We start from the raw sequence: 21612 nt of genomic DNA, 5'->3' as shown, positions 1-21612 counted from the left end.
TCTGTTCATTTGAAATGTAGTATTTTTGTAGAAATATTTTGTTCTAAACAAATGAGTTTATCCCACAGCCGAATTTTGTTTTCAGATTCTACTGGCAAAGTGTGGCTCAAAACCTTTCTGAAACAGCCCTGTAAACCCATTGATTATAGAGACTAGATGAAAGTTCTCTACAACAAGAACCAAATCCTGCAATCTTACATTCTTTACACATATTACCTAGTGTCTTGTGTGAAGGATAATATATTTTTTTATTCCTCAACTGTTTGTTTTCCTTTAAATCATATAGTTATTTGTTATTTTTCACACATTTATTAAACTTTATTTATATAAAGAGTGTTCCAATATGCAAGAGTGCTGATACTTATCAATTTGTACTACAGTACATCCAAAGGAATGATTGGACTATATACAGTATATATACTATATTGTTCTGTGGAAAGAATTTAGAGGATGATTCTTCATTTTAAGAGAAAGTGTTTACAACAAAAAGGATGGCCGTTTTTATTAGTGATACTGGGAATAGTAACTCATCTACTGCTTGCAAACACTTATGAATACAAACTACACAAGGAACTCAAATAGATACCGTAGTACCATGTGTCATTTCACCCAATGACTCTCAACAACGCATTATTCCATTCACAGCTTTCATCTTGTGTGCAGAGAGGTAATCAGGACTAGAAGTGGGGAGCAGTAGTGTTTTGTTTTGAACCACTTCATGTTGTCTTGTTTGTCTTCTTCGCTGTATTCTCGGTTCTTTTTACATTACACCATGCCCTTTAATTTCTGAGGCAAAGCTAGCGTGACCTATGCTTTTCTTTTGTCATACCATGTGACGCAGAGTGAAATGCGGCCTTTTGGTTGAAACAGCCCCATTGAGAGCAAAGCTTGTAGGACGCTTCTTTTATCTCTTGACATATCGCTTCACTTGTTGTGGTTCCTCTGTGCCTTTTGTATCTCTCCTCCTATACCAGGCTGCTTGGCGGTTTTACTCCACTGATGCCAGCCGAACATACCTGAATGCCACCTGGCGATACTATGAAAGTGTTCTCCCACCACTCAGGCATGTATATGTGCTATGAAAGATGATAAAGCAATGACTCGTATTGGGTTTTACTAATCTGCTTTTCAATTTTTTTGTTTTGTTTTATCCCTGCTCCCTCTGGCCTTGTTTCTTTTTCCTTTTCTTTTTTTTTTTTGTTTTGTATATCCTGCACGTAGTGTGTATGGCGTAGTTATGCGGCTGATGAGAACTCGGTTTCCATTGCTACCTGGAAGCCTCATTTGAAGGCCTTGCATACCTGCAGCCCTACAAAGTAGGTACAACTATGGCAGCTGGTGTTGTATTTGGTGTCTGTGTTCCTGTAGCTTTTAAATATTTGTTATTTCTGTTTGGTCTGTTTTCTCTCTTTCAAAAGCTCTCATTATTTTTTGCCTTTTTTTTTCTTTATTTTGCCTTTTAATAAAAAAGGGTCACAGCCATCAAACAGACCAATATTGTCCAGGCTCCCTTAGATATTTTCTTTTAATAGTGTATACAGGGTTTAGTGGTTAACTTCTAATTACTCGCCCAAGTAATAGTTACAACTAATATTTAGTTCAAAGAAATTAATAGCCGAATATAGCTACAAACTTGCCAATTTATGGGTTTGTGTTTACCCTACCTCCACCCGAATTAGTGGTTACTGTCAGAATAGCTACGAACATTATTGGAATATTGACAGCAAATCCACAGAAAGAGAAATTCTCTCCTTTATTCCTGTAGAGCACAGGCTGAATTGTTGTACACATTTTTTCACATATACCAAACATTCAATTTTGAAAGTACTTCTCCAGGTCCCCAAAACATTCTACATGTATGGTGAAATACATCCTTATACAGGTAATTTCCATACTAACATAATCTAAAAAGTTTTAGATGTGCCTGATACGAAGATGCAAATATTTTGCCTGCAACTGTGAGGTCGCGAAAGCTCCTTTTAATGTTTTCTTTTGCAGCATTTCAGTAAATGCAGATTTTAGTGGAGCCTGGAAATATTGGGTGAGCCATCTGCTGAGAACACATAGATGAAGATACTAATAAATTTACATTTAGATTAATAATCCCTTTTTACCAACAATAACCACAGTCTGCCCCCGAATGCCCAAGATAACAGCCTGCAGTGTTGAAAGAGACAGCATATCATAGGGCATTTTGTGATATTCTTTCCTGATATAACAAAGAATTCTTGCTTTCACGTGAATACAGGCATTTCAGTCTCCAGATATCTAGAATACCAAATCTGCAGGTCCCTGTTATATATCTCGCTTTTCTAGCACAATCTGACTTGGTATGTATTGTGCATAAAGTGCATGTCTGCTTGGTGTGTGTTGCCAGTTTGTGGTTTGTCTTGCTGAATTGACCATTTTTTCTGAATGACTGTGGTTTCTTCTGTCTGGCCTGCTTTAATGGTATTGTGCCTGGTGGTGTGTTTTTAAAAATATACCTCTGTATGCAGCAGTAGCAGGTGAATATATTGATTTATTTTCAATATATATATGCATTTTATATCTTTCTTTAACTGCTGGGTGCTGTTATATTCAATAATTAATCTCTTTAACTTTGTCCCTTTTCTGTTATTTACTAATCTCTGAAGGAAAGACCAGGGGGAGTCTGCTAGCAGGTTTGTTACACTTATCTATATGAAATTATTAGATTTCTGTTCATTTCTATTGCTAAGAAAATTCAAGATATGTTTTTTTTATAACTGACCATGAGATGATCGAGACCGTGAGATTGAAGTTGTTTTTAGAATTGGCACACTAAGTAATTGCAGATGTTCGTAAAATACCATTGCATAAAAAATCTAAATGTAGTTTAAAGAGATATTTTGATAAAAAATAATTCCTTTGTAACTAAGTTCATTTGACTGTTTGAGGAGTATATATTTATATAAGAAAACTGCATGCCAGAATCGGTATTATGATATTGGATGGGGGAAAACAGAGATTGTATTTAAGATATCACAAATTACAAATCAGTGGATTTTTTTTCCTTGAAATATTTTGAGACTTCTAAATCAAAAGTGAAAAAAAAATTGGCAGATGCAACCCTAAATTCTGCTTTTTGTCAAAAAGTACAGCTGACAGTGACTAATGGTTTACTGTGGAATACTCAAATATGTAAAGGCAATAAAGTTAACTAGGTCGACAAAACTCCAAAATATTTAAACAGAAAATTGGCGTCATTTGTAATTATTTGTTCAGCCTTTCGAAGATGATGATTTCCAGTTGGTGGAACTGTTTGATGATGTACTTTTTCCATTACGAGTTATTTATATTATTTATTAAATAAGAACCAGTGCTTTCAAGAGGTATTTTTATAATATTTAGATTATTATTAGAATATTAGTATTGTATTGTAAAGATTAGCAATCAAATGGACTTTTTGGACAGAAACATCGGCCAAAACCCTGGATATTTTACATTAAAATATCTTCTGATTGACCGATGAGTATGGATATTATTTTATTTAAGTGGATTTCTGAAATAATGTATTCATTTAATTGAGTGCACTTGGAATTAAACAACATGGCTAATGCTAATCGTTTTGCAGTTTAATCAGAATAATTTATTAAACAATTTTTACGAATTCAATTCTGACTTACTTTAACTATTTTTATTTAAAACATGACTAACCGTTGTGCTGTCAAAGAAAATGGTTAACATTCTTAATTTATCAATTAGATCATAAACTGGAGATTTCTGGGAGGTGTACTAAGCATTTAAAAGAAGAAGGAAAATCTAAGATATAGACATTCTGTGCAGCTGTATAATGTTGCCTGGGAGAGAACTCTCATTGGATTTCAGTAGAAATTTCAGTAGAAAAATAATAAAATGAAAATGAAATGTTTCTTATAATTTCTTTAATGATGATTTATGTTACTCATCATATAAAAATGTACAGTATCAGTGTTGCAAAGCTCGAGTTACACAGGTACTAGAAAATCCTAAAAGAACCAGTACTGTAAATTTAAAGCAAAATCTAATTGTTGCCTTCCATGCCCCCTAAAATATAACAATCTTTTTAAGTTCACATTTAGTTGGAGGAGTGCTAAAGGTGATCCCAATCTGATATAGTGTTGTGGATGTCTAAATACCATGCACTGATTGTCCATCACTTGATTTTGTCTGAAAAACGCTGCACACTGGAATGTATATGTGCTGTTAACACTGGTTTTACCATTACCCTCATGTACTGTTACTATTTGAAAAAGGAATCCTCTTTTTCTTCTTAGTGAAATGAAAAGTAATAATCTATCTCCCCTCATTCCTAGTAAGGTTCTTAGTAATAAACAGAAGCTCTTCAGGATGTATACGTCACGGAAACCTAGGTACCCAGCATCCCCTCCAGTCACATGATCTTTGAGAATGCAAACTAACAGCAGGTGCATGGACAATGAAAACTCATTCTAAGTGCCACCCAAATGTTCTTGCCCTTTACCCTTTTTCTAGGGACTTTTTCTTGATTTGGTGGGTCTGACTTGTTGTTTTGTTTTTGACACTGCTTGTCAAAACCTTGTGCTGCTCTTTGACCAATCAAACCAACATGCTCATTTCCCATCTCCAAACCCTGCCCTGCAACAGGCATCAACCTTCAACCTGGTCACTTTGATTCAGAGCAAAAGAAAAAGAATGCAAGCTATCCCTTTGTATGGATTGCTGAATAAATGAAAGGAATTTATGACACTGCAATATTATCACAGTTATTCATTTCCAGTGAATTACATTTTAAGTGGATTAAAAATTTTACTTTTTCCACAACATTTGGATTACAATACAATGATAACATTTATTTATTCACTTCTGCAATCTTTTTTTGAAGTCCTTGCCTATTTTTCAAACTCTGAATCAAATGTCATGCTTGGGCCTGGCACTTGATAAGCACTTTTGAGATTATTTCAGTGATGGCTTTAGACGGTCAAAATACACATTTGTGAGGATTAGAATACTCTCCAAATGTCTTACCAGAAAACCTGTCTCTTTGCTTGCAGCATGCTACAATTCATTTGTGGGAACAGCAAATAGGCTAGTTCAATAACTTGTACTTGTTATTGCTGTAAAGTAGAATCCCCTCGGATATGGCCTGTGGAGCCTATGTCCGATTCAGTTCATTAACTAGGAATTGCAGGATTGCATGTCAGCAGCAATGGTATGTGTCTTAGCTAGGCTTCACTGACCCGTGTGTCTTTCTCACCAGAAGTCGTATCTCATAGCTTAAGTACTCAAAGAAGCAGTCTGTTGTTTCTTTCCTTAAGAATCCTTAGCACATTTGCAAGTCAAACTCAATGCTTCTGGAAAAAAAACAACTAATTGTGTTGTACTGCCCATACAAAACAGTGTGCACAGAAAATAAAATATCTGTCAGACCATGTGTCTTACATCAACAAATAAGTACATTTTTTTGTTAAGTAAGACAAGTGAAATGTCTTATATGAATACTGCAACAGCTGTAAAAAAATAATGATCTGTTACCCTCAAGCATCTTGTTAAAAAGTGGAAGTTTTATCCATGGTAGTTTCTGGCATGGAGAGGAGGATATGGTGGCTACATCACTAATACTACTGTTTTATATTTGCTTACTGTATTTTGGAACTTTGCATATATACATGATTTTAATCCTTGCTAACAAATACAGCTTCTTGCAAAATATTTGCATTGTAGTATCACTTGTATAATTATAAACACTAATAATGTAGGGTTTAATAATAATGTCAGTTTTGCTATATACGTGAAAGACATGTGGATGTCCATTTTTGTGATGAATGAAAACTATTTTTCTCACTGCACTCACAAAATACTAGATAAGTGCTGCTAGTGGTAGATTTGCTGTGGTTTTGTTTGTTTTCTAACACATGATCCCACACAAAAAGCATTCAAATACACAAGTAACTTCAAAGCTGACAATTTTCTGTCTTCCTCAGTTTGGTGTAAAAGTTAGAAGCCATCAGTGCAAAAGAAAAAGTGATGACTGTACAATGCAGAAGCAAATAGGGATTAAAGTAGGACTTTAAGCCCAATAAGAAAACAACTTTTTCTCCTGCAACATGTATAGTACATGTGCCTTGAAACTGGTGTTCTGTTCCGAGTCATAGTCAGAGTTTATGTAAATCTTTCTAGTTATACAATTAAGGACAGATCACTTTGGAAACTGCAAGATAGCTCTGGAGGTGTTGATGTCCAAACTGTATATTTTTCTCCATAACTATTTGTTTAACTGCATCAGCTTATGAAAAATGTGTCTGCTCTGAGCTTCATCTTTTGCTTGCTGCTTGTCTCTGACTTCTGCATGCTTGTCTTGATGCTTACCCCAAGCTTACATGCTGGTTTGCATTCTTGCATCTGCAGATTATAGTTTCATTATTTTTCAAGGGATGCAGCATAACCTGTAGCTGTCATTTTACTTCATTCAGTCAGCCAGAGGCTGACAGACTCTCACGTGGATTTTGTTCTATACTTGTAGCTCCTGTTATAAAGTGAAGAGTTTAATATGCTGTGGTGTGCCCATTATAAGGCCAGCAAACAGTGTACATGCTTATTTTAATCCTAACTCGCCATCACAGTCATACTGCTGAAACTCTGGTGGAAGTGTTTTTATATCTTGTTCACCCACCAGTGTTAAGCTGAATGGGGTACATCCAACAGTCATGTAACATAGTTCTCTTGACTCAGAATGAAGGAAATACAGTTCAGATGGAGCATCTTGCATGCATCAGTAGTCTGCTTTATGCATCCTACATAAGCAAAAAACAGTGCATTGTGTGTTTAATGCAGAGCCCTTATTTTGTTCTACATGTATTTGTGTTAAGTTAATCACGACCTTTACACGTAGGGATTTTCTATTTGTCCTTGGTTTCTTACTATATAGGAGAAAAACGTCAAAGCAATACTGTATATACATGTATATTAGATATGTCAAAAGTAGTTTAAATTTAAGTTTTAAACATAATACTTGGCACTAAAAATAAATTAAAGCTCACTGAATTGTATGCATAAATTAAAAAAGACTTGCTAGCTACAATCTCTGCTGAAATTCTTTATACCTCTTTTCATTCACTTATTATTACTAATTTCATTACATCATGTGAATCGGATGTAACTGTATTTTTTACATTATGTGATTTGCAACATTTTGACTGCAGGCCCTATTGTGGTTACTAAGTGTTTTTCTCCTTGTATGTCTCTTGCAGCCAGAAATTAAGCTTTAAGGAACGGGTACGAATGGCCAGTCCACGAGGACAGAGCATGAAGTACAGGCAAACTTCTGTTGGGGATCGGCGATCACCTGGCCCTGACATCACCACTGACACCAGTCCAGCCAAGGTGCAGAAGAGCTGGAGTTTCAATGACAGAACAAGGTTTCGCCCATCACTGAGACTCAAGAGCCAGTCCAGGACCACTCCAGATGGTACAAGTCCCTTAGCACTTCCGTTTGTCATCCTGAAGTGGGACAAGGATTGGGGATTCCGGAGACATTTTACATTTGTTTTCATCCTAATAAAACTAACTGACATGCTTTTCTAGGAAAACTATAGAACTGCCTCAATGTGTGTGGCAAAGTTAACAATGATTTGGATTCATGCTTTCTTTTGAGAAAAGATAAAATTTCTTCATGACTAAGTAAAATAAAACTACAGACAGAACTCACAGAACATTCCCAAACGTAAACAGCTTTAGAGTTTCCGATTAAATATATAGGATTATAAATATATACTGTAGGAACAGTGCAGAGGAATGCTGGTCCATCACTCTGCCTCTGCATGTAGGATATAGATAGCAGCCTTTCGTGTCATGCTTAGAGGAAATGACATTGTCCTAATGAGCCTGTTTTTTTAATTTTGTTATTGGCAGTAGTGGTTTCTTGTGTGCTTTATCATATTATAACAAACAAGTCATGCTCTGGAGTTATTTGCAAATTGGACAAGAAAAGAACGACTGTCAAAAATGTCACAAGACAACTAAATGGTTATTTGCATCTTATAGCTCCTGGCTTTATAACGTTTAGAACAGGTCCCCTCAGGGTTACATTGTTTTGTAGTAGTCAAACACATACTGTATGTCACTATGCCATAAAAAATAAGCTATTATCAAGGTACACACTACACAAAAATGGTTTAATTCCTCTACAGCAGGCATTGAGTGTGATGCTATTTTGATTTGACTGATCATTTTTCGTTTTCATTTGGCTTTTGATAAAATTGAGCATTTCCTTGAATGGTCAAGGTATTGAAAAACAATAGAACTGAATAATTACATTTTTTTCTGCCACTTAGATGTTTGTTCTCCTTTCTGTATGTCCTAAAGCTCTGACATTTCAATAAATCAACGAATACCTCTTCACAATTGACTTTGCCCCAGTGCTTGTTTGAGCACCAATAAATCCTTACTTTGAAATGTGTTCCATTGATATTCCTCTGCAGTTAATCAGGCGTACTTGATGAAATCGAACAGGATGAATTAAGCTAACATGCATCCTTCTTTTAAGAATTATGGACACAAGAGTTACATTTCTTAAAGTATAAATTGGTCTTCATGCTCTGTCAAATTGTTTTTTTCTTTCATTTTCTTTTGGTTTTGTAGTTTGATCATTTGCACTGAAGGATAAATGACAAACAAAGTTGGATGATAACTCACTGGAATAAATTAAACTTTACCACCAACAAAACCACTGTCACAAAAATAAATTCCTCTGTGGAAGTTGCTTTAGCACAACAGAGAAAGTGCTATATGATCATTATATTTTTATTTTTAAGCACAGAATATTTCTATTCTGCATGACAATAACTGATGCAATTCCTTTAACTTATTTTTTGTGTATTTTTATGTGCTGTATTTCACCCAGGTTTCGCGTGTTTCTTTGAAGCTCTGATAGGAGAATAAATTCAAACAGACATCTTCAGTACATCAGTTAACATTGTATAGTTTCAAGTGTTTTTCTCAACATTTATTTATTCTTAACTGAATTATCACTGAGTGGCCACAGTGGCTTGGCAGAGAGTGCTTCTTAGTCCTGGGTTCTATTATGGAGAGTGATGCCTTCTCTGTAGTATCCTTGGCTCCACCTGATTTTTCTCTGGATATTCTGATTTCCTTTCACCTGCTGGACACATGCAGAAAATGTGTGTGTGTGTGTGTGTGTGTGTGTACCCTGCAATGGACTGGGATTCCACATAGGATGTAGTCATGCCGTTCCCCATATGCTTCTAGGACAGGCTTTGGATGTGGTGCACAATATGAATATGATAGCCATGACCCTTACCAGGGTTAAACTGCTTTATGATAATGGATGGACAAATTATCACCATCCCTGGTTTCATGAAAAAATAAGAAATTCAACATAAAAATTAAACAGCTTTTTCACATTTGTTTCCAACCTATTTTAAATAAAATAGGTTTGTATTACTGAACACTGTGATGCATTTAATTAAGGAAAACTGTTCAACTTCTGTGGCAGGTGTAGTCCAATTAAACATCATTTTACAGGAGAAAAAAATTACCATTTATTTCAAATACGGGCAGGAAATGCACAATATGAATATGATGGTGTAACATTTACAGGGAAATGTAAAAGATTCAGCACTTAATTAACTATAGGTTAATAGTGCCTTATGGATACATTTATTGGTTGATATTGCTAATGTCACATTTCCCTTTGGAGTCTTTGATTTTCACAACAGAATCTTGTTTCACTAAAAATATTAAGGCTGTTTGTACATTGGTGGTTTACTGTGGTGAGTGTTATGTTTTAACATGAATCCATTTCCAGTACAGAAAAATAGAGCATTCCTGTATACCTAAGATATAATATAAATTCTGTTGCTCATTATTTAAGAATAGACTTCTTATTAACATTCTGAGTCTACTACAAAAAAGTTGTGTTTCAAAAACTTCTGCTGTTATCAGCAAGCTTTTTAGAGATAACTTTTGTCCCCTGCAGCATCAAATGTTGCTTTAGGGGTTATAAAGTCTATAAGTAACCTATGAAAATGGCAGCCACAAAACAAGATTTATGTAGTAGTTAAAGCAGACAAGCCTCTAAGGACCCGTTTTCTTTCAAATTGCTTACAGATTTTACCCATGGCAATAAAGCTGTGGAAAATGCTTAACTCTACATCTCAACATGTAACCTCTATCCAATGTGTACCATTATCTACTGCAGTTTTAAAAAGTTGTCTTATTCAGTTACTCCTTGTCAGTTGTTAGTAATATAGCTATATTAGCTCTTATTTATTATTCACTCTTTGGTGTCCAAATGCTTAATATACAGGCCTGGTACAGTATGTTAAGTAACACTCTTACTCTTCATTAATGAGTGGTTAACTAAGTGGTAAGTATTGCAAGTGCCTTTTAACATCTGTTGTGTTACATTACTTTCTTTCCCCAGCCACACACAACCAATTGAACTGTAAAATAAATGCAAAGATAGCTCCTTGTTTTGGGGAGATTTGCCATAATATATTTTTCTTTTGCATCCTTACATAGGAGGCACTAGGTGTCCAGACATTGTCAAAGAGGCTTCAAGCTACTTTTTAAGGCAAAGATGACTGCAAATATCATTACAGAAGCAAACTAGGACATATTTGTTTCTTTCGGGCAAATGAGTCACAGATGGAATAATACTTATCAACTGTTCTTCTGCCTTTTAATGTAGAAATTCATAATGGGACTTATAACACACCAAGTGTCTAGGGGCAAAATTGACAGGTTGTTAGTTTGAAAAGATGTCGTCATGAAGTAGCCTAAGCTGATAAGAACAGTTACAAAAAAGAAGGCCATTTGGCTACCTACTGTAGCTCCTTTGGTAACTATAATCTTAGTGATCATAAGATCTTAAACAGATGTTTTCTGACAGAAACCAGACAATGGGCTTTGACAGCTTGGCTAGGTAGCTTCTTCCAGACTCCTACAACCCCTAAAATATATAAAAAGTACCTCCTGTTCTCAGTTCTATAAATGCCCTTCCCTGTAGATTCCACTTGTCCCTCTGGTTCATGTTTTACTGTTGAGTCTGAAGTGCTGTGGTTTGACTTCATCGGTTCTTTTGAGGAATCTGTATACTTGAATAAGGTTCCTTTCAAGTCTTCTTTATTCAAGACTTTGTTTGTTTTGGAAAAAGCTGAAAGTGAAATAACACACTTAGAATTTTTTTATATATATATACACTGTATGTAGAAGCACTTAAGCTAACCTGTCAGAGTCAAATGAGAACCAAGGAGAGATCGAGACATAGGACTGTGACTTTGTTTTCACGGAATTGCCTTAACAACAGTCAGGCAGTGTGTTCAACACCTTCTCAAATGATGTCACTGAGCTAAAATCCCAATTTATCTTCCAGCTGACACCAATCTCGGAACAGATGACGGATTTGATGAGAAAGGGTGTCATTGTGATGTGTCTGTGGAGGATCTCACTCCAGCTCTCAAAACTGTCATTAGAGCTGTCAGGTGAGTGAAAAGGTGGGGGAGACAGGCAGCTGCGTGGTAATACAGAGAGCTCATTTGCTTACTGCAACAATTCTTATTTACTTGTCTTTTGCTGTCATTTTGTCACCAAATATCTGTGGTAACAAATAACATCCCTTCTTTTAACATGGACTATTGAGAGTACAAGACAGAAGATCAGAAGTTAAAGAGTGATCTGACAAAACATGGACTAGAATCTGGACATCAGAGTAAAATCCTACTGCTGAAAGTTCAGTACAATTTAATGATCAGAAATCTTTACTTAATTTACAAAAAAAAACAGTAAAATGACCCTAGTTTTGTTCAAAGACAGTGAATGGAGATTATCATGAAATATCCAGAAAAAACATTACCATTTATAATTTACCTGTAGCTATCCTCAGCCCAGATATCATGAGGCCTTTATGATTAAGTGCCACTCTGAAGTTGCAGAAGACTACTGCATGGATCTTTACAATACAGTAGGTTCAGGAATTTATATAACTTCTTTACCAAAGTGAAAATTTGATAAACCTTCTAATTTACCCAAGATCTGCACAGGGGTCACGAGAAGGAGTTATTTACCAAAACAAATCATCAGTACAGCTAAGAATAACCATGAAAATGCACAAACCTAGACCCCCCCTGCATGGAGTTAAACAGGTGGTCAGCTGTTCACTTGGTGCCCATTACTGTACTTTCCAACCTTTGTCATACACAGGTCAGTTCTGTATAGACATCACAGCCGCCTGTCAACAGAGTACCCCCCTTGACAGTGAATAATGTTCATATCTGGTCCACTTAAACCTTCATTTATTTGTTGCACATTCCTTTCCCTTCGCGTAAGGGAAGAAGTGTGCGATTGGTGTCTGCTGTATTATCATGCTATTGGTTCTTTGCGTTTATATGAGGTAAAGAAAACGACTCTCACTTCTCGCTTTTATTAGTTGTTGGAATTCCATCATTTAATTAATGTTGCCAAAATGACATTGTTCCTGAACATGAGGCTCAGCTCTCCCTCTGATGAACTGTTGAACGCTCTTTATAGTTCTGCTCTACATTCCAGAACATGACACCTTTTTTGGGTCAAGTCCTTTTTTTAAATCAGCTTGGCAGAGAAATGCTTATATTCACACTTTCTGCATGAACTATTTACTGTTTGCTCCATGTCTGAGTACCTTTCCACTTTCTTAACAGAATAGAACCTGGCATGAGGCCTCTTTGAAGTTTTTTTCTGCCTCAATTTTGTGCCTGGTATATTTAAATGGTAACAAGACATTACAACTTTATAATTATTTAAATACCCATTTAATATCAATTTTGGCTTTGATAATTTGGTGAGGTTATATTAACCTGTATCAACATGTATTTATAAGCTCTTGCTGTATGCACTACTACAAAAACCAGCCATAACGCTTACCACTTTTACTAGTCTTATCAGATATTACTTTCTTTCTTACTATATCACTAATATATATTATTCTTCAACATCATTATAAGAATCTGTTTTTGTTTACTTTTTATTATCTTGTGCCTTCTAGTGGCTATAGCATTAATTGCTGCCATACATCACCATATATGAGAGTTCACCATTTTTTAAATGCAAATTTTTACTACATTTATTCATATGGAGTAAATACAGATACACAGATGTGCTTAAAGGTGCATCTAACTGTGTTCATTTCAAATATATTAATATTACAAATTATGAAAGGTTTCCTTTTGAACTGTTTATCTTGTAATACGGTTAACATAATGTACATCATGCTGCGGAAACAGCTCGTAACTAATCAATGTTTGCTGTAGTATTGTATTACACCAAGCAGTAATAATACTGCGCGCAGATGCCTGAAGTTCCCACAGAGAACAGCGATCAGTTGTTTCGGAAAGATCTGCGGCCAACTTGCTGCAGTCGGGCATGTCTCTCATTACGCTGCGAAACCCAGACCTTTCCGTTCTGAATTCCCCAAACAACACATTCCAAAGGTATCGCGTTCCTAAAAATAACAACATAAATATAAGCTCTGGGGCTAAAACACAATCTGTGTAGGTAAAGTGTGTGTGATCTTGGAGTATCACATCTTCAAAAAGCATATCTGAGAGGTAATAGCTAGGAGACAATTTTAGAGAGTATGATATTTGCCTGGTCAGAATGTTAAGTTCAAGTGATGTTTGCATCCACAACTGGTGTGTATTCGTTTCTGTGTTTGAAAAGGGATACGGAAGCAAACGTATAATATTTTGATTCCGTGTTTCTTATTTATGTTTTATAATATTTGCCAAATTGATGGAAAAGCACTGCATATGGTGGTTATTTTCTTTCTTATAAACCATCCTTTTAATTTGAAAAAAAGTAAAAACTGACAAAAAGAAGAAAGAGAACACAACGTTTCGGCCGTGGAGCCTTCTTCAGGTTAAATATTATAGGATATAAATGTTTTTGTAAGGTGGCAGGAGAATGAAACTCCTGCGATGCCAATCCTAGACACCCCTAGAGGGTTATAAACCCTAGAGGGTTATAAACGCTCGATACTCTCTAGCTATAGAGACTATCAAGAGTTCATCGTCATCTAGTGGATAAGGTTGGCATCGCAATTCATTCTTTTATGCCTTGCCTCAAAGTCCAGAACATACAAAATATTCAATTTTCTTTTACAGCATCTATAGTTGTTCACTACAAATGTCACAGATAGAGAAAAGGTGGCGTTGACTTTCGTGTGCTACAATCTGATTTCTCTTTTTGGAATTCTTTGGCTGTTGTCAGCTTTGCCATTTTCATCTACATAGTTTCTATATTCCTTGACAGAATTATGAAGTTTCATGTGGCAAAGAGAAAATTCAAGGAGACTTTGCGACCGTATGATGTAAAAGATGTAATTGAACAGTATTCAGCTGGTCATCTGGATATGCTGTGTAGAATCAAGAGCCTCCAGACGCGGTGAGTGGCACTATTTGATTTTCTCATCTTCAGCTGTTAAATTGCGACTGTCTGACATAACAAATATGGTTTAAAGCAGGGAAAACATCCCTAGTTCTGGACAACCAAAGATTTCTACTAGATGATATCTTTAAATCACCAAAGGCAGTAGTGACTTTTAATAACAGGTTTTGTTTTGTAAGTTAGAGGCCACGTGATTAAAAACTGGAGACTCTGTGTCACCAGACAGCTTAAGATAGACAGACCTTTCCTGAAGATTCATAGAGCAGAAATTTCAATTTCTTAAGACTTTATCATAAATAACAAAAATCATTTTCAACTGATAAGGGTCCAAATTTGATACTTAATAATGTGTTTCTTTATTTCAGTTTTTTATTGCATCTTTGTTTTATTGGTTTTGGCGTGAAATAACTAAATTACTGTTCAGGATGAAAATGACTTTTTACTTGTCTACCACTATATAACAGCCTTGTTGTGGTATGCCTAACAAATGAAGATATATACTTGTCAGAGGTAAACTACATTACCCATGGCTTCTTGTTTCTTCTCCTAATAACCTAAATGGATACTCTAATGTACCTATGTTTTTTTATTCCTGTTTAATTTACCCTCTTTTGCACAGGTTGGACACCATTGTAGGTCCACAGCAGCAACTGGCCACCAAAGTCAAGACCTTTTCTTCCCCCTCTCTGCACTTATATTACAGTCAACATGGCAAAAAGCAGTCCACACCAGGGTTAGGCACCTTACTGTGAAACTGCAGTGTTAAACTGGGGATGTTAGAGCAGGGGTTCCTAGTACCTGCCCTGGGGACACTCTCGCCTGCTGGTTCTCATTTCTAGCCAAACTCATTACTTAATTGAACAATTGGGCTAAAACAAATTGCTTGATTAGAGCCTTTGCTAGTTATTTTCTGCTTAAAATTGTTAAAATGGTCCAACATGGTTAAGAACTGAAAATATTTCAAGAGTAAAAATTAATCTTATTATTAATATTGTGGTATAATAAAAGTTTCAGTGAATGCACAGCTGGAAGAACAAAACAGCAGGTGTGTGGAACACAAGGAACAGAACTGGGAACCCCTGTTTTAGAAAAACATACTTTCATATTTTCTTTTATCAGGGAATCAAAATCTTTTTTCCTTGTGATTTCTGCATCAAATAATAATTTCCTGCATGTATCATATAGCAACTGTGTCACATCCCAGCATAAACTGTATAAATCACTTTTAAACTCTGTGTACAAAAGTATCTGAACAGAAATAGTCAATAACATAAGGCTGCAAACCTTAAAAAGGGTTTTGACTTTTTTATTTTTCTCAGTAGCTTAGTAGATGTTTCCTAAGAAAAGTGCATTGTGTGCCTTATTAAAACCTTACAAGTAATAGGTTTATTCCATGCTAAAAAAAAGAAGAAAGAGAACACAATGTTTTGGCCGTGGAGCCTTCTTCAGGTGTGGAAGAAGGCTCACCTGAAGAAGGCTCCATGGCCGAAACGTTGTGTTCTCTTTCTTCTTTTTTTTCAGCATGGAATAAACCTATTACTTATTCCTTTGCAGCCTACGCATGCTGACGCAGCAACCCACCTGAATTATTAAAACCTTGCTTTTAAGCCAAGCAAATCTGACAATGGCTAATTATAAAATTATACCATAGCATATTACACAAAATAGTTATTTTATCTTCAATAACAATTTAGTGGAGTGTATTAGGATATATCTTTTTGAAGAAAATCCAAGTACTCCAGATTTAGTTCCTAGATGCTTGCCTTCTTGGAATCATTTGTTTTATAAAACTAATGACTAGATTAAAGATGCTTACTGCTTTTGTTGTCCTTTGCTTATTTGCCAGATTTTTGCGTGTCCTGTGGTGGTGGGTGCTTTGAGTAAGCTATTCTTCAGAACCTTTTCACCCCCTTAATATCTGCCGTCTTTGTTGCAGAGTTGACCAAATTCTAGGAAAAGGACAAATACCAGCTGATAAGAAAACTAAAGAGAAAGTTCTCCCGGAGAGTGAAGCTAATGAAGACCTCAGCATGCTGGGACGAGTGTGTAAAGTGGAAAAACAGGTAAGATGGCCAATTTGTGCACAGCTAAGCTACTTCAATTCACTGCATATTGACAGAAGTTGTATTTGTGATTTCTTTTTGTTCAATTTCCTTTACAGGTACAATCTATAGAAACGAAGCTGGACTCCTTGCTGGATATCTATAGGCAAGTTTTAAGCAAAGGCTCTTCCTCAGCACTGACTCTTGCCTCTCTGCCCCTCTTTGAGCTGGATCAGACCTCTGATTATCAGAGCTCTATTGCAAGCAAGGATGCATCATCAGGCTCTGCACAGATAAGCAGATGTGTCTCCAGATCTACCAGTGCCAACATGCCACGAGGCCTGCAGCTGATACTGACACCAAATGAGCTGAACAATGCACCATACTATTCTTTCTCACCAACTATGCACAGCTTACCCACACAGGTGCCAATGAGTCAGAATGAGGGAACAGTACCAATTTTGACGCCCAATAACTTGTCAAGTCAGTTGGCTGAAATGTCCAAGCCAGCAGCGCCAACATCATTGCAGATACCCTCTCTGCTTCCCCTTAAGCAGATCAACAGACCTGTAAGCATGATTCCAGTCACGACCCAGGAGTCTGCTGGTGATGTCACTGCCTGCCTTGTTGCTTCGAAAGAAAGCAGACAGGTGACAAAGCCTAATGCAAAGGAAGAGGGCTCTTGGAGAAGGCACCTGAGCCTGGAGACAGAACCCTTGGTATCAGTGCCCACTGCAACAGACAGAGGCCTAGGGAAATCCCTTTCTGTTCAAAACCTGATGCAGTCCACAGATGAACTCAACACTCGCCTTTCTAGTAGTGACTCAAATGGCTCCCAGGTGAGCCAGGAGATGTGCTCTGACTGGAAGGAGCCCAGGCTGTTTATAACAGACAAGGATCTGGATGCTGGAGCTGAATCCGAGAGCTTTGATCTTCTCTCTCAGCCAACAGTGGAGACCGTTTTCTCTGAAGACTTTACAAGGACTGGAATAGGAGGATCATCTCAAAGCATCAGCAAAACTGGGGACAGTTCTGAATCCCTCAGCTTGCCTCATGTCCGTCTAAAATAGCATCACCCACTTTTATTTGTACATGTAGTACTTCCTTTAACCATACATATCATTGCATGGACTATTCTAAAAAAGAGAGAGCATAAAAGGCAAAATGACAAACAAATGGAAATCGGAACAAATCTTGTAAGATCTGGAAAGAATCCGAAAGGCAGTGGTATGAGCCCGTGATCTCTAACTGCATGACCAGAGCATGTTTAGATTTTACAGTACATTTAATTGATAGTATGAACACATCAAGCCCTTTCATTTAGCAAGATTGCATAGAAACGTAGGCATTATATGTCCAGCTAAAGCACCAAGGATCTGCCAAATCTTACTTATTTAATTGGTTTTACGTTCACTGCTGCAATTAGTGATATGCAACAGTTCAGATTAAATTTTCTGTCTTTTTCTCTATTGGTTAAAATATAATGAAATATAAACAAATCACATGGGTGATAGCAGGTAAACAGCTCCCGGAGATCATCACCTCTGTATCTTAACTCTTTAGCCAAATTGTAACTATTTTAGTGTTTAATGCATTAAATGGATTCAATTTCTATGGAAGAAATTAAGGCATTTGGTATAATTATAGAAATATTCATGATTTTCTGCTGCTGTACTAAGCAGAAAAAGTAGCCTGTAAATATCCGTGTGAGAATCCATTTTGAATCATGCGCTGGTAGGATAAATGTATTGGAAGACCTTTTAAAAATGGCAGTGCCTTGACAAGAGTCTATAGGACAAAACAGTAGGATGCATATTGTAGTGTTAGTGTAGCTATTACGATTACAGTATACTTATGGGGACAGGATTACATACCACATTAAAATACACAATCTATTAGCCTGCTGTTCTCCATATGTGCCAATATAAATATTTTTTTTTACTCCACGGCTGAAAGTTACAATAAGAAAGAATCTTTTATGTTTACAGTTCAATAAATATACAGCTGCTAGAAAGGTACTGAGGAAAAAGTAGAAAATCATGGTTTGGCTGCTACGTAGAAAACACACAAGGTCATAATTTATCTGCTGTTGCAACTAATATTCATATTCTGAATGTCTTTTTTATGCTTTTTTATGAGTCAGTGATGTTTACCACTGATTCATTGTTCTCAAGAAAATGCTTTTAATACAAAATGTACATACTGTACCTTTTAAATAGTGGTGACACCCTTTGGACAGGAAGATACTGTAGTCTTAAATCCATCTTAAGTGCTCTGAAAAGTGATAGCCTTTTTCCCAAGTTGTATTTTTGAACATTATACAACAGCTTATGTTAGTTAACATCATACTGTAGAATGTATATAGAATTACAGCATATTAATATGTATGAGAGGTACAAGTACTGGATAGTAGTGTAACATAGATGGTGCTTTGAAAAAGCCACTTATTGGAACCTAGAGAGGTGTATTGAAGCACAATTTGTTGAGAAATGCCAGTGCACATCCCTTTTGTAATGCTATGGGCTGTGTATAACAGACATACATGTCAGACTCCTTAAAGTGGTATATCAAAGAAAACTACATTTTTAAAACCTCCAAAACAATACTCATTTGGCACAAGTGACTCATTAAAACGATCAAGGATCCAGATTATAATGAATGTCTGCATTTAGCCAAACACAGTGTGTAAAACTAAAGTATTGTATAAAGTATACATAAACTATACCGTTTTTAATGTTTTCTTCTCCCTTCCTTAATCAAATATGCTTTTATGGTGCCTTTCTTGCATATTATTTTTTTTACTCAAACTATTAAACATTTGCTTTTTGACTTCAAATGTGGGGTGAAAAGTTGGTATCTGAAGCTGTGATAAGAAATAAACATCAGTTTGCTTTTATTTTTTTCTTGCTGCCATCCCCAAATGCCATGTCAGACATGGATACATTTTTTAGAAAAATTATTTCACTGGTAAATTATTTCACAAAACTGGCCTTAACTTACATGCTTGAGAATTTTAAAGTTCTGTTTCATGTATCTAATTTATTTCAACAAATTATGTGCACATAACAGAGGTTACATAAACTGTAGTTTAAAAAACTGCTCAATTTAACTTTTTTCTCATACTTCAATAAACCAGGAAAGCAAGATGTATGTTTTCATTTTGTTGTGTGTTATTTCCTAAAACAAATAACAAAAAAAGAACAAAATATACAGTATAACCAAATTTTCTAATGGTTTCATATTTTCTTGTGAAGACTAAGAGAAGGCAATGTCAATGAATACTTATGAGGGTTAATAAACCTATAACTTTGAAAGGTTCCCTTTTACAAAACCCTCAATGTTTTCCTCAGGTAATAAAATAACAAGGGAAGATGTGTAAATAAAATGAGCAAATCTGTTATTTGACATATTGTTGCTTTGAGTTAGAAAAGAACACAGCACATGTACAAATGCAGTGGAGCAGTTCTTCAGCCGTCTACATGGATGGGTAATTGGGCACTCCTCGTTCATTCATGTTCAGTCTGCTTTTCCTGGTGTGGGTCACGGCATCAGAAAGGGAGGACTGAGCAACATCTTCTTGGCAACTGATTCCACCCCCTCTTAGGGGACTCCTAAGTGTTCCCAGACCAGCCCAGGGGAGTAACCCCTCTAGCATGTCCTAGGTTGGCCAGTGGGATCTGTCCAGTAAAGCTCCATTGAAAGTCTCCCAAGGGTGTCCTTATCACCTTAACTGGCTCTTCTTATTCCAGAACAGTAAAGAAGAAGCAGCTGTACTCAGAGGCTCTCCCAAACAGCTGGAATCTTGCAATGAGACCTAATTTCCATCACTTGTATCCACAGTCGTGCTCTTTTGGTCATTATCTAAAGTTAAGGACCATAGGTGAGGATGACATGGATGACATAAAAGTACACTTGTGTCACTTATGTTTTTAATTAAAAACACTCATCACCATCTCTAAATGACATACCCTGATGGTGAGGTCCCACTGGGCAAGAAGAGGTACAGTACCCCTGGAGGCCTGGAAAGGTAGAGCTTGCTTCTAATAATGGCAAGATGGGACAAAGTTATAATCTAACTGTGATCAGTGTTCAGTATGAGTTTGGTCTTTTGTACAGTTCACTTTTTACACCATTGATTGTGAGTCTGGAACAAACTACCCAACAATGTCTTCAAAGCTGATGGTTGTGTTCAACAAGTAAAACGCTCTGCCATGGTGCTTTGAAATGGATGTTGTTGTCTCTTATTTAGTGGTGTGAGGACAGAGCACTTTTATCCTTTTCAGCAATCATCCGGATGAGGGCTACACATGGGTGTTGGTGAAGGGGAGTCACCATTACCTGTAAAGCTGTAGTAGTATTTTAAACAGTAGTAAGGAAAAATGTATGAGAAGTTTATAAAGGATTTTTCAGAAATTATCTTCTGGCATTAGTACAAGTGTATAATCTGAAATAAGTGAGATTTCAACAAGATCTTAGATCCGTTTAAGAGATGACATTATATTGTTTATATTTTAGTAAAACCAGGAGACCTGTTACCTCCCTCTTCTTATAGACACAACCAAAATGTCTAACATTTTATACCTCTTTCAGCTAACAGGGCCATGTCATGGGCCTGTCATGGGACAGTTTGTTGCAGGGCACAAACGGGTACACATTCTCTCCTACGTAGACACATATATGAAATGTACTGTATATAGGGGGCAAATTAACAATGCTAATGATTTTGACAATGGGTTTTTCAACTATGGGAGGAAATCAAAGAACCTAGTGAAAATGATAACTTCACACAGAGGGATTTGATGCCAGAAACCATGAAGTGACAACATTGTCACTACAGAGCAATAGAGCCATACAAAATGGCTGATTGACCTCCACTTATTGGGAACCTGTCTTATGCCTTTATCCACAGTGATGTAGTTTAATGATCTTACTTGAACCACCCTCTTACGATCACACAATATGTGATGATATGAACTTGAACTTTATTGCCATATGTAACCGGTACATGTACTGGTACAATGGAGTTCTTACAGAAAGTCTCTCTGTATATGATATGTACAGAGATATGCAGATATGCATATGTAGCATGGGTATAAATCTGGACATTAGTTATGGGACTTTCTATTCCGAGACAGTAGATGGCAGTGAT

At 36.3% G+C, this 21612-nt stretch overlaps 1 protein-coding gene across 8 annotated transcripts in view; it reads left to right on the top strand.

Annotated features, from left to right (window-relative positions):
- Nucleotides 1-19613, top strand: part of kcnq5a (potassium voltage-gated channel, KQT-like subfamily, member 5a) — a 147137-nt gene extending 127524 nt beyond the window's left edge. For 3 of the 8 annotated variants that reach the window (XM_015363173.2, XM_015363166.2, XM_069179825.1), the window contains 9 exons: nt 1222-1316; nt 2637-2663; nt 4317-4373; nt 7230-7447; nt 11375-11483; nt 14287-14418; nt 15041-15154; nt 16358-16484; nt 16583-19613. In XM_015363173.2, coding sequence (XP_015218659.1) covers nt 1222-1316; nt 2637-2663; nt 4317-4373; nt 7230-7447; nt 11375-11483; nt 14287-14418; nt 15041-15154; nt 16358-16484; nt 16583-17533 — 1830 coding nt within the window. In that variant the 3' untranslated portion in view covers nt 17534-19613. The remainder of the gene's footprint in view (nt 1-1221; nt 1317-2636; nt 2664-4316; nt 4374-7229; nt 7448-11374; nt 11484-14286; nt 14419-15040; nt 15155-16357; nt 16485-16582) is intronic. The other 5 variants (XM_015363168.2, XM_015363171.2, XM_015363170.2 and 2 more) reach the window with 5 other exon arrangements.
- Nucleotides 19614-21612: the final 1999 nt, after the last annotated feature.

The sequence above is a fragment of the Lepisosteus oculatus genome, chromosome 17 (genome assembly GCF_040954835.1).
Source record: "Lepisosteus oculatus isolate fLepOcu1 chromosome 17, fLepOcu1.hap2, whole genome shotgun sequence".
Taxonomy (NCBI): domain Eukaryota; kingdom Metazoa; phylum Chordata; class Actinopteri; order Semionotiformes; family Lepisosteidae; genus Lepisosteus; species Lepisosteus oculatus.
The sequence above is the reverse complement of the archived record's forward strand: the minus strand, read 5'-3'. Positions and strand labels throughout refer to the sequence as shown.